This window comes from Cannabis sativa, chromosome 3, assembly GCF_029168945.1.
Source record: "Cannabis sativa cultivar Pink pepper isolate KNU-18-1 chromosome 3, ASM2916894v1, whole genome shotgun sequence".
NCBI classification, from domain to species: domain Eukaryota; kingdom Viridiplantae; phylum Streptophyta; class Magnoliopsida; order Rosales; family Cannabaceae; genus Cannabis; species Cannabis sativa.
Genome location: NC_083603.1, coordinates 64,493,909 through 64,506,956, shown reverse-complemented (window position 1 = coordinate 64,506,956; position 13,048 = coordinate 64,493,909). Strand labels below are relative to the sequence as shown.

General features: G+C 37.6%; 1 protein-coding gene across 2 annotated transcripts; it reads left to right on the top strand.

Annotated features, from left to right (window-relative positions):
• Positions 1–1,914: 1,914 nt before the first annotated feature.
• Positions 1,915–11,907, top strand: LOC115709738 (uncharacterized). 2 transcript variants are annotated; one of them, XM_030637922.2, is made up of 11 exons: positions 1,915–2,246; positions 3,478–3,559; positions 3,909–3,959; positions 4,074–4,318; positions 4,446–7,078; positions 7,243–7,388; positions 7,752–9,680; positions 10,080–10,128; positions 10,236–10,483; positions 10,580–10,684; positions 10,834–11,907. In XM_030637922.2, the coding sequence occupies exons 4-11, from the start codon at positions 4,123–4,125 to the stop codon at positions 11,066–11,068; spliced, it is 5,541 nt and encodes a 1,846-aa protein (XP_030493782.2). In that variant the 5' UTR covers positions 1,915–2,246; positions 3,478–3,559; positions 3,909–3,959; positions 4,074–4,122; the 3' UTR covers positions 11,069–11,907. The 2 variants fall into 2 exon arrangements, with proteins under 2 accessions (XP_030493782.2, XP_030493783.2); XM_030637923.2 differs by having other exon boundaries at positions 1,946–2,246; positions 3,864–3,959.
• Positions 11,908–13,048: the final 1,141 nt, after the last annotated feature.

The following is a 13,048-nucleotide window of genomic DNA, read 5'->3' as shown; positions in this document are numbered from 1 at the left end:
AACTGATATTTTTATTTTTTTAATGCCAAATAATTCAAACATAACCCTAGTGGAATGCTATAAATAGATAGTGAAGGCTTCAAGAAAATTACACTTCTGAATCAGAAAAACCTGAGCCTTCTCTCTCTTCCTTGGCCGCCACCCTCTCTCTCTCTTCTTCCTTCATATTTCGAACTTACCTTAGTGATTAGAGTAGTGCCCACACACAGCAAGCAATACCTCAGTCATAGTGAGGAAGATCGTGAAGGAAGATCATCAGCAAAGGAGTTTCAGCATCAAGGATTCAGAGAAAGAGATCCAGGTTCACATCTTGATAATACTCTGCTACAGAAAGGATACAAGGGTTAGAGATCTGAACGGAATGAGTCATTTAATTCCGCTGCACCCAATGTAAGGTTTCTTAAACTTTATACGTGTTTATTTCATCGTTTTAGAAAGTTCATATTTAGGATGTTAATAAACATACTTGTGAGTAGATCTAAGATCTTGGTAAAATAAATTCCAACATGAACGCCGTGCATGGGTGGTTCGAGGAGGAAGAAAGGGATCGCGTGGGTGATGAACGTCGTGCGTGGGTGGTTCCACGAGGAAGAGATTTGGGTGGGTGGGTGGTGATTCGGCCGGTATGGTATGTGTTGGTTTTTGGTTTGATTTGAGAGAGAAAGGAGGAAGAGAGAGAGATGGTTGAGAATAATGAGAGGGGTATTTTAGGGTTTAGGGAAAAGTAATCCTATTTTTTCAATAGTTATAAGTATATGTTTAGAGAATTAATTTGGGTATAAAATATGGATAGAAATTCAAATTTCCCTAATATAAAATAGATAAGAAGAAAAAAAGAAGAAGAAGAAGATGAAGAGAGAAAGAGAAATTGAATGAGAATTTCTCATTTGCTTATTCCAATGGGGTGAACCCCTATTTATACAAAAATATGATTAAAAGAATGAGAAACTAAATCAATATAATAAAGGAAAATACAACCAAACATTATTGGTGATAATTAATTTGGTAATTTGGACATCTATAAATTTTAGGAAAATTCTACAATGCACCATCTTAAAATGGATATATTGATGTACCCCTATCTATTTTAGCATCCGAGATAATTTTTTAGTCAATTTTTTTTATGGTCATGTACGTTATAGTTATTTAAGACATCCTGCAACATTTTAAGAAATTTGGAAAAGTTTAACACGCCGAAAACTATGTTCAAACAGTGTGTTGCACGCGTGACTATTTTATTTTATACGCGTGTAAAATCGACTGTTTGAACATTGTTTTCTATATTATAAATTATTCTGAATTTTTCAAAATTTTGTAGGATATCTTAAATAGCTACAACGTACATGAATATGAAAAAAAAATTAGACTAAATTTTTTTTAGATGCCGAAATAAGTTAAGGGTGCATCAATACATCTCTTTTAAGGGGATGCATTGTAGAATCACCCTAAATTTTATAATAATAATGAATATATAGTATTTTTTTTTCACTTTCTATACATTTAAATATAAAAAAAATTCCTTAAATATATTTAATAATTTTTTTATTGATAACACTAAATTAATTTATTTAATGTGTTGATATTTTGTGAGAAATTGTTTACTTCATTAATTTTATAATTTATACAACAAAAACTTAATCTGTGAAATTTATCATAAAAAGATGAAAAGTTCAACACCTTTGATGAGAGTATATACTAGAACACTAGTTAGAACTGATATGTTTGTTTTGTTTAATTAATTTAAGCATTTTATTTTAATAAGTTAAAAAGGGACTTAAAAAAGAAATATCCAAAACAGAGGTGGGCTCCATCACCATAATGCCACGTGTCAATGCATAATTGGCAGGAGCATCTAAATCTCCGTCTACCCTCAACAACTCCCCCACATGCTTGCTCTTCCCTGCTCTCCCTCTCTAAACGCACTGAGAAAACGCCTTCCATCCCCCCAAAAGACCGAGAGAGCACCCAAAAGACCCCATGTACCCACCTCCACTCAGCTTCGGATCCGAACCAAAAGCTTGGTAATTCAAACCTAAGGTTAGGTCCGAACCTCGGTTTTGTTTCTCAGTTCGTTGAAATTTTCTCACTATTTCGATCACTTATCTCTCTCTTCTCTTTCTCTCTCTTGCACAAAGAAGCCCATTTTTTTTTTCTTCTTTCTGCACCGATTCAAACCCTAAAGCTCTGCTATCAGAGAGTGTCGAAGGATCAGCTTCGAGCTTCAATGGACGCCTCTCAACGTTACTGTGAGTTCCGCAACCTCCATTCTTTTTTAAAACCCTAATTTATTGCAAAAGCAAATCCGTGCTAGGGTTTTGCTGCTTCAGTATTTCGGCAGCTTCGTGGCTGCTTGTAGAGTTTGAATTGCCGGGGTTCTGCTTCGATCCTGGCGCATTTTTGAAGTTGATGCCAGATTTTCAAGGAATTTTGCGATTGTAGGCTATGTTTGGTTGCCAGGAAAGGAGGGAATGGAATAAAGAGCTGAAATTATTTTTTGTGTCTTTTTTTTTTTTCTTTTTCTGAGCTAAAAAGCTTCAGCAGAGGCTTAAGCTTTCTCCTCACTGTCTTTCTTTTTCTCTTATCAGCAACTCGCTACCCCGATTTTACTTTGCTTCTTCTTAGTTTGTTTGAAATGTGAAATGGGTCACTTTCGAAACCTCACTCCAGCCCTGAGTTTACATTCCTCGGCAGAATGTTATTATATCAGATTTCTGCTAGTTACTAACTTTAAATGTGATGATGTGATTCGCCTCCATGTTTTCAGTGATTTCGTTTGTTGGCGTTAGTTATATCTGCTAACCTTTTTTATCTGCAAGTAATTTTTTAGCCTCAGTGAGAGCCCATTGTACATTTCTAGACAAATTCGATTATTTTCTGTTTGACAGAACTTAGGATTTTAATGGTTACTAGCTGATAATAGATATAGTGTTTAGTTGTCACGAGGGATCTATATCTCGTCTCTTATCAAAGAAAAAGGCGGTTATCTTATTATAGTGTTATGCTATATGTTGGAAGCAATAAAGTTTATCAAGCCGTATGTATGTTCAAATATGTTGTGGAAGCTGTGTGGATTTGAGTTAGTTTTTCGAGAAGTTCTATGTGTACTTGTGAGAGAGCGTGAACTACTGGGAAGCTAAACTGTTGTTTTATGCATGCGTTGATTATAAGGATTATTTATACATTAGTCAAGGAAGTTGATCTCCACTTGTCTTGAATTGTTTGTAAAAGTTATTTGACTTGGTTTTGTTTATGAAAAGGATTACATGAAGAAAAAACTCTAGTAAACTTTTTGTGTTGATGATGACATGGAAATGAAGAGTTTAGCTTTGAGTTTGAAGTTATTTGTTAAAACTTTAGTGTCAAAATTACATGGAAATTGAAAGTTCTGTTTTTTTTCTTCCTCTTTCCTTCTCCTCCTCCTTTATTGATATGGGAACAGGGATGAAATAACATTGATATTTAAATTTGATGTGATAGGTTGGTATAATATCTGATACGTCTGACCATTTTTTGAGGAAGCTAGTTGGAGGCTGAGATTAGATTTTCTGCTCTCTGATAGGTAAATGTTCTCTGCAATTAATTTACAACTTAAATCAAAAGCCTATTTGAGATGCATGAAACAACAGCTAATGTGTTGACTCCTATTAGAAGGTTTAGGCTGTGATGCAAAGTATAGGGTACAGCTTTCACTGTATCATATCTTTTTATGTATAATAATTTGAATGACAGCATAAGTAGACATGATAGCTCATCATAATCTCTTCAGCAACTACCTTTTTTCTTTCTTTGAGGAAAGCAAGAAACATTTGAATTATTGATACCTAGCGTTTTAATAATGTATCTTTTGACTGCAAACTTTTCAGGTTTATGCTTAAGCCAAAACTAATACGTTGGATGGTTGTATGCAGGACAAATTCAGTGGATTGTAACTAAAGTGGAGCATTAATGACTGGTCTTAGGTTGGTCTGAATGTGTTTGAGAAAACCTTAGCGTATACCTTTGTACACATGTAAAATCTAAAACTAGCTTTAAGTAGGTCAACATTTTTAATGTTAAATTCATATTTTCCTTAGGCCTGTCATACAAAAGCTCAGCTGTTGACAATTGTGGGCTTGATTATCTATGCCTGGCAACGAAGAGGGTGACAGGGTCCACAATTTTTTTGGCCAAGAGAACCTGTCGCAGGGCCAACATCATCCCCAGGCCATTGACGGGAACTGGCAGGGACTAAATAACAATTTGTGGGTTGGTGGTGGCCAGAGACAGATTAATGGTCCTTTTATCTCTAGTGTAAAGAATTACAATGTTCAGCAACCAGGTTCAAATGAATTTATCTCAAATTTTTATTGTTCTTTATTTGTCTCCATTTTAATACAAATGTTTTATGAGTTTGTAGTAGTTTGATATACGCTTGTATTAACTGTTGCTGTGGCTTTTCCTAACAGATTCGGAGAGAGGCCATGGGAGTCAATCTTCACATATGGCTCATGGTTTAAATTTTACACAATCAAACCTCATGCCAGAGTTTGGTCGAGTCCCATCACAAAACCAGCAGCCAGCTCTTAATGGCTATGTACATGGTAATCAGGTTTTCCAAACAAGGCAAAATGAGGCAAACTTTTTGGGAATGGATACAGATACTAATCGACATAATTTAATGAGGGTCTTATCTATGCCACAACAAGGAAATGGTCCTGAGCATAATAAAAAAAATTCAATGAGGTTGGAATCTTCTGAATCTCTAGTGGGTTTTGATTTTTTTGGTGGTCAACAACAAATGAGTGGCCAGCATCTCAACGCCATGCAATCTTTACCAAGGCAGCAGCCAGGGAATAGTGACATGCAGCTATTACAAAGACATATGATGTTTCAACAACTTCAAGAATTACAGAGACAGCAACAACTTCAGCAAGTAGAGCCAAGACAGCAGGGATTTACAAATCAGGTTTCTTCCATTGTAAAACAGAATGCTGGTAACTATTCACCGTCTCTGATCAATGGTGTTCCCATCAATGAGGCATCGAACAATTTGTGGCAGCAGCCTGAAGTTGTACCAGGTAATGTGAATTGGCTGCAGCGTGGGGCATCCCCTGTTATGCAAGGGTCATCCAGTGGACATATGTTTTCTCCTGAACAAGGCCAGGCACTACGCTTGATGGATATGGTACCTCAACAAGTGGAACAATCTTTGTATGGGGTTCCAATTTCTAGCACAAGCGGTACACCTGGTCCCTATTCTCATTTACCAATGGATAAAGCTTCGATGCAACAGATGTCCGCGAACAATAATTCCCTTCCTGGTCATTCATATGTTGCATTTCCAGATCAGGTTAGCATGCAAGATGGAACTAGACAGGACTTCCAAGGAAAAAATATGTTTGGGTCTGCTGCCGGTCAAGGTTTAAGCAGTGGTATTAATTTGGAAAACTTGCAGCAAGTTAATCCCCAACAAAGAAGTCCATCTGTGCACGAATTCCCAGGGAGGCAAGAGGTGAATGAATCTTCAGAACAATCACAGGAGAAATCATTTACCCAGGTTACCTCTTCACAGAATGTGGCTACCTTGGATCCTACAGAAGAAAAAATTTTGTTTGGCTCTGATGACAATATATGGGAGGCCTTTGGCAAGAATAATAATGTGGGAATGGGAGGTTTGAATGTGCTGGATAGTACAGATTATTTAAGTGGACAACCTTCTGTACAAAGTGGGAGTTGGAGTGCTCTTATGCAGTCTGCTGTTGCGGAAACTTCTAGTGGTGACGCAGGGATACAGGAGGAATGGTGTGGTCCCAGCCTTCAAAACCCAGAACCTTCTACAGGGAATCAGCAGCCATCAAGTGTCAATGATGGTGGCAAAACACAAGGAGTTTGGGGTGATAATAGCTTCCAGCCTGCTGTTGCGCCAAATTCTAGACCTCCTCCAGTTGATGCAAATAGACCTTCTTCAAGTGTTAATTCTTTTAATCATCCACAATTTCCGCAACCAGGATTCAAAACTCAACAGGTACAGGCTGACACGTTGCAGGCCGATTCTTCTCATCGCTTTATACCAAAGTTCTCTGAACAAGGAAATCAGTGGTCAGTTCGTGAACCTCTACAAAAACAACCTGTGGAGAGCAGTCAAGTTTATGCAAATGCTAGTCAACTGTCAGGTGTAGAGTCGAATGCAAATAGCAATTCAGGTTCTTGGGCTCGTCAACAAAGCACCCAGTTGCAGAATAATGATACCCAACAATACAATAGGCCAAATGGTTGGAACTTCATTGATCCTATGCCAGTGGATGGAGGTGATAATTTTAGAATTCATGAGAATAAGAACTCCTTGCAACGGGTTCAAAGTGGTGATCATAAGAGGAGCATGCAAGATGAAATGAGTCATCCTGCTGGTGTGAGAAGGACTGATTCGACCCTAAATTCTAACGCGGAGCTTGAAGCTGCAAAATCTGCCATTGGAAGCCCACGTGTAGGGAAGGAGGAATCCAGTTTGAATAATATTGCAGTACCAACTTCTAGCTCCATGAGGCCAAACCATGAAAACAAGAAACAGCTTCCTAACAGTAACAAACTTGATTTCTGGAAAGTTGTTGATTCTTCTGTGAACTCCAAGGGAAGTGAAGTTTTGGGGAAAAATCAACATAATGTGGGTAAGACACTTCAAATTTTAGAGTCATCGGGGAATAATGGTCTGGATAGGGGCGTAGTTGAAATGCATGACGTAGACAACTCTACCAATAAAGATAGTTCTGCTGATGATTTTTGCTCTAATGTATCCCATCATACTTCTGTGGGTGGTTCTAAAGAAAATGTATGGTCTGATACTGTTGATTCACGTAATTTTCCTGGGGGCAAACAAAAATCGTCTGGTAATGCTGCTGGTCGCAAGCCACCAGGCACTCGCAAATTTCAGTATCATCCAATGGGGGATGTTGATGTTGACAATGAACCTTCTTATGGAGTAAAACACTTGACACATCCACAGTCTTTACCTCAACAGGTTTCACGAGGGTTAAAAGGTTATGACCAAGGCAGTTCTGGGCAATCTAAGTTTGTCACTGATAGAAGTTCCTTGGAAATGGAGGTAATTATTTGTTTTTCCTTATTACATAATGATCTACTGTCAAATATGTAACTTTTTGCTTTTTAACGTTAGCTGACTTAAAATGGGATATTAACAAATGTATGTATATTTTTCCCCTCTGGGATTTTCTTTTGAGCAAATTTGTTATTTTTTTTCCTACATAGGGACCTTTACCTGGTGGTCAGGGTGACTTGAAAGGCTTAGATGCAACACCGTCAAAAAATTTGTTTCCTGGCTTTGTACCGAATACATCTGCTCCTTTTGACAGATTCATTGGTAACTATGCTCCACCAAATGTTCCACAATCAAGGTATTGCAGATATGAAGTTTTACTTTTCTCATTTTCTAGCTTCGTTTTAGATTTTCAACTAACATGGAGCACTTCATAATCCAGTGGTGAAATTAGTTTTCTCGATGTATGCTGTCATAGATATTTATTAATGCCTGACTTTATTTGGCCTTGTGTATTTCTTAAGATTATTTTCCTGTCCTGAAGACTCGTGGATACTGTGTTTTAAAAAGGCCCAATTGTTGTTCAGTCTAACTTTCAAGGATTATTTTTATTTTTTATTTTTTTTTTATTACAAGCTTTCATCTTTCAGAACTCTGACATGCTGTTTGGATTTTGAGTCAAGTACAATGTAGGTTTTATTATTTTGCTTCTTCCTTGCAGTCAACATATGCTTGAGCTTCTTCACAAGGTGGATCATCCAAGGGACCATGGTGCTACACGGCCCAGCTCTGAACGCAATGTGTCTTCTGAAGTGCTTGAAGCAGAAAATTCAGATGGATCAATTGGTCACATTCAGCGGAATCATTCATCTAATTCACAAAATTTTGGTTTGCAATTGGCCCCACCATCTCAACGCCTGTCCAGTAAGGACCATATATCTTCACAGAGCCCTTTGCAAACAGTTTTTGGCTCAGTTCATGGCACTCATGATAGTGGAGAAAAGGGCCATGTTCAGATGACTTCCAGGACCCCTGTTGTTCCCTTGCCCTCTTCTAGTGACCCTTCTCAAGGGACCGGAAATATTTCTGGTGTTTCTGGACATATTGGCAATGAGGCCTCTTTCTCTAATGTCCAGGGAAATTACTCTATGGCTTTTCCTTCAGGGTTTCCTTATTCAAGAAATATTGAAAATCAGCAAATGCATGCCCCAGGTGGACAAATAATGGCAAACCAATCTGTTAATATACCATTTAATAGGCTATACTCTGCTTCCAAACAGTTAGATGACTCTTCTGAGAGAGCTCAAGTGAGTCAATCTATTCCACCATCAGTGTCCGATATGTCTGCTGGTACTCCAAGAAATAATCTTCCTTCTACAGAGACATCCCAGACCAGCCAAACTCATAATAGGGACCTGGCCCAACAGATCCCTGAATCGGATGCAGCACCAGCTCAGCCTTCTGTCCAGCAAGGTGCCTATTCTAAAATGTTGCAAAATGTATGGACCAGTGTGCCTCGCCAACAACCTTCGGTAGCACAATCTTCCAAGGTTGCTCAGGGTTTGTTTAAATCTCACCTTCAATCTAATAGCAGTCCAGTAGCAATGTTTTCTGGGCCATCAAAGCTGAATGAGCAAGATATGGAAGGAAGAAATGGCTTGTCTGGGGTTGGGGTAATTTCAGCAAATTCTCAAAGCTTTGCTGAGAAGGAACAACCAGACAGAGAAAAATTTGGACAAGCTCCACCTGATAAGGTTGACAGTGCACAAAAGACACTTGGCGTGTTACAGGGAAATGAGTCTATTGTGAATAGTTCCTCTGATGCATCTCATGCAAGCCATGCTGCCACCCAAAGAGATATTGAAGCTTTTGGCCGTTCATTAAGACCGAATACTAGTTTGCATCAAAATTATTCCCTACTGCATCAGGTGCAGGCTATGAAGAGTACGGATATTGACTCAAGTGATAGGAGCACAAAGAGATTGAAAGGTCCAGATTTTGGAGTGGATCCACAGCAGGTAGGTCCTGGGGGAGGGCAGGAGTCACCTTATGGATATAAAAGTACAGAAAGAGATTCTTCATCTAATGACACGTCAGTTCCTTCTGGAGATCAAAAGCTGCTAAGTTTTTCCTCCAAGCTTGGGGAGACACGAGGTTCAAATGCATCTTCTCAGGACATGGTTGCATTTGGTCGCAATATTTCACACAATTTCCCAAATAATAGTAATGCACTTTCTGTTAGAGGTGAGCACCCTCAGATTAGTCCCCAGATGGCTCCATCTTGGTTTGATCAGTACGGAACCTTTAACAAAGGTGGGCAAATGCTGCCAGTGTATGATATGCAGAGAAGTGTTGCTATGAAGTCTATGGAGCAGTCATTTGTAGCTGGAAAGCTGGCTGATGATCAGCATGCTCGGGACTCAGTGGAGCAAGGTAACGTGACTGCTGATGGTGGTAAACATGGTAATGTTTCACAAGTTTCTACTTCCACAGCTACAACCAATGATGATTTCTCCCCCCATGTAATGCCTCATTCTGGCGATCAAGGTTTGGTTATTGTGAGACCAAAGAAACGTAAAAGTGCAACTTCTGAACTTTTACCTTGGCATAAGGAGTTGATGAAGGTTCCACAAAGGCTTCAAACTATCAGGTGATTTGGACGAAGCTGGTTAAATGGTTTAAATTGATCTAAAATGCTCCTCTATCTGTTTGTATCAAATTTTGTTAGTTTACCTTTACTTATTGTATAGAAGTAGAACACATTCCATTGCATGGTGTCACTGTGTGTGAATAAATGTAAGCAGAAGTGGCTTATTATATAGGAGTAGAACACATTCCATTGCATGGTGTCACTGTGTGAATAAGTGTAAGGAGAAGCTTATTATAGAATAGAACACATTCTATTGCATGGTGTCACTATGTCTGAATAAATGTGAGTAGGAATTGCTTATCTTAGAACACGTTCATTGCCTGGTGTGTTGTCTGTCTACTGGGAAGATTATGTATCCTTTTATGCTGCAATTTTAACAAGTTCCAACTTTTTTTCCAGCATGGCAGAAGTAGAATGGGCCCGAGCGACAAATCGACTTCCCGAGAAGGTTTCTTTCTTTTTACCACACAAGATTAGTTTTATTTGTTATGTTTCATTTGATGGCTCAAGTCATTTACTGGAATTTCTCTAATTGTATCATGTCTTACTAAACAGGTTGAATATGAAACTGAGATTGTTGAAGATGTACTGCCAATCCTTAAACCAAAGAGAAGGCTTGTCCTGACAACACAACTCATGCAGCAACTGCTTCACCCTCCTCCAGCAGTAGTTCTCTCGTCAGTTGCTACTTCACAGTATGAGAGTGTAGCTTACTTTGCTGCAAGATTATCATTAGGAGATGCATGCAGTGCAGTTTCTTGCTCTGAAAGTGAAGCACCATCATCTGCAGACAGTAAAAACATGTATGATTTATCCTTAGTTCACGTAAAATCGATAATATTGATGTTTTGGTTTTATTACTATCTGTTCATACTAATAATTTTATGCGTGCATCACAGTTTGTCTGAAAATCTTAAAATGCCCGAGAAAAGAGAGAAGTTCTTCTCAAAAGTTGTTGAAGACTTCATTGGCCGGGCAAGGAAGCTGGAAAGTGAATTGTTGAGGTACCCTCATGTCTTGATATTTGTGCTTTTTTCTTTTCTTTTCAAACTGCTGTTATGTGAGTTTTATCTTTCTGAATTCTTTCTCTCTCTCTCTCTCTAATTACTCTAATTACTTAATTGTACTAATGCTGCCTCCTTTTGATGTGTAGACTGGACAAAAGAGCTTCAATCTTAGACTTAAGAGTGGAATGCCAGGATCTGGAGAAGTTCTCTGTGATCAATCGTTTTGCCAAGTTTCATGGTCGGGGACAAGCTGATGGGGCTGAGACCTCATCAACTTCTGATGGAACGTTAAATGCTCAGAGACCATGCCCACAGAAATATGTTACTGCACTTCCAATGCCTAGAAATCTGCCAGACAGGGTACAATGTCTTTCACTTTGATAATTTAATTAATTGATGTTTGCCCTCTCTCGGTCATTTGTCTCCAACGTCCCCATGCTTCCTATCTTCCATTTTGTTTCAACTTATAAAATGGCACATGATTTGCCACAAAGTAGCGCACAGAAGGGACTGTAGGAGAAAGAATGGATTCTAGATGTCTCCTTGAAAGCAACGGAGGCAGTTAGATCTTTTGATTATAGGCCATTGATGTTATTCTTGAAAATTATAAGATGGCCTCTGTATACTTTGAAAAATCTAGAAAGGAATCTGCTATGCCCCATCTTTCTTCTTTTCAGTATAGGGGGAGGTAAAAATGCAGTCTGGTGTTTCTAAGTTCACAATGCTATAATCCCCATCCCCAGGTATTCTGTTCCTCTTTTTCTGGAGGGGGCATTGACTGACTTGTGACAGTCGGCAGTTGAATTGGATTGTCAACTTACTGCAGGAATTAGGCAATTGACCATATTTTTTAGAATTAATACCAATTATTGGATCAAATCTTTTGAATTTACCGAGAAGTATATGATTTTTTTTTCTTTATTATTCTACGTTTCTGCATATCGGCTGATTCTAAGAAGGTTAATGATCTGTTTCTTTCTTTAGTGGATCTTTCGTTTGCCATGAATTTTGCAACATGTATTGAACATAGGTCAGAGACTAGTCTAATGCTGTCTGGTTGACAAGGGTTTTGTGCCTCAGGGAACCTGCTTAAAGCTAACTTTAATGAATAATATCTTTGATAAGTTGGAGTAGGATATTTGCAGAGTTTTGTATATTACATGGAATGGAAACACCAGACTCTTCTAACGGTATTGAATAGTATATTGTTTATTTGTTCAGTCTTCCCTTTGTGGGACGTGTTTCAATGAGTCGGTATTGTTATTTTTGTTTCCTCATCATGGCATGCGTTTATTGCATCGTTTACTTGGTCATTCTACGCAGACCTATATTGTCTATATATACTCTTTTTAGCGGCTGGAGGGGGAATGATGCAGATTTTTTCAGCTGTTAAATTAATTGAACACCTTCATCTCTGGGACCCTTTTTCATTTGTCTTTAACACTAATATCATTCACAGCATTTATTAAAGTGGAGTAATTTTACTTTGTGGCGTAGTCTTGTACGTTCGTACGTTTTGGGCATTAAAAATTTAAGGAGTGGGTCCCAACTTCTACCATTAACATGATGAGTACGTACAAAACTTGCTTTAAAAATTAAGAGGCAACCATTTAAAAAAAATAAAATATAAATATTAAGAGGAAATTGGCGATTCTCTTACTGAAAGAAGGCAAATAGTTGAGAACGTGTCACCTTGATATTCATGGACCGCTTTCGATTATTTATCGACGATGTTGGGTTTGCCACTTGGCAACAATAACCAAGTGACTCGTACCCAGTTGGCAACAATCAAGTGGATCCACTTAGCAATTTTTTTTTTAGAATTATTTTACAAATACACAGAAATAATCAAAAAATTATTTTTTTAATTTTATTTATAAAATATATAGTGTTTTTATATTGTATTTTTATTAATTTATTATTATTTGTATTTTATTTTTTATTATTATTTTAATGTTATTTAAATATTATTTTTAGTTTGTAAAAATATAAAAAAGATTATTTTTAAACATAAAAATATAATTATTTTACAAATGTAATTATTTTATTTTTCTTTTTGAAAAAATTAACTTTGCTGCTCAATTATTGACTCACTGCGGGTACCAACACATCACAATCACTTGGTGAATTCACGTAATCACATATCTTAATATTCCACTGTGCGGGACCCATAGATTCACATGGCCCCCTTTTTTTTTTTTTTTATTTTTTTATTTTATTTTTTTGATAGACCTTCCTTTTTAGTTAAAAGATTCCAAGTTGGATTTTGATATCTTTATTAGAGGGAAACGAAAAAGTGTTCTTTTTCTCTTAAACTAGCTAATGTGACCGCGCAAGCCGTTATAATATTAATTTAAAAAT

Bases quoted from the DNA above. Each gene is read 5' to 3' on its own strand.
- LOC115709738 (XM_030637922.2), top strand. From the start codon at position 4,123: ATGCCTGGCAACGAAGAGGGTGACAGGGTCCACAATTTTTTTGGCCAA. The intron at 4,319-4,445 runs GTTCAAATGAAT...TTTTCCTAACAG, and splicing joins TTACAATGTTCAGCAACCAG to ATTCGGAGAGAGGCCATGGG. The intron at 7,079-7,242 runs GTAATTATTTGT...TTTCCTACATAG, and splicing joins GAAGTTCCTTGGAAATGGAG to GGACCTTTACCTGGTGGTCA.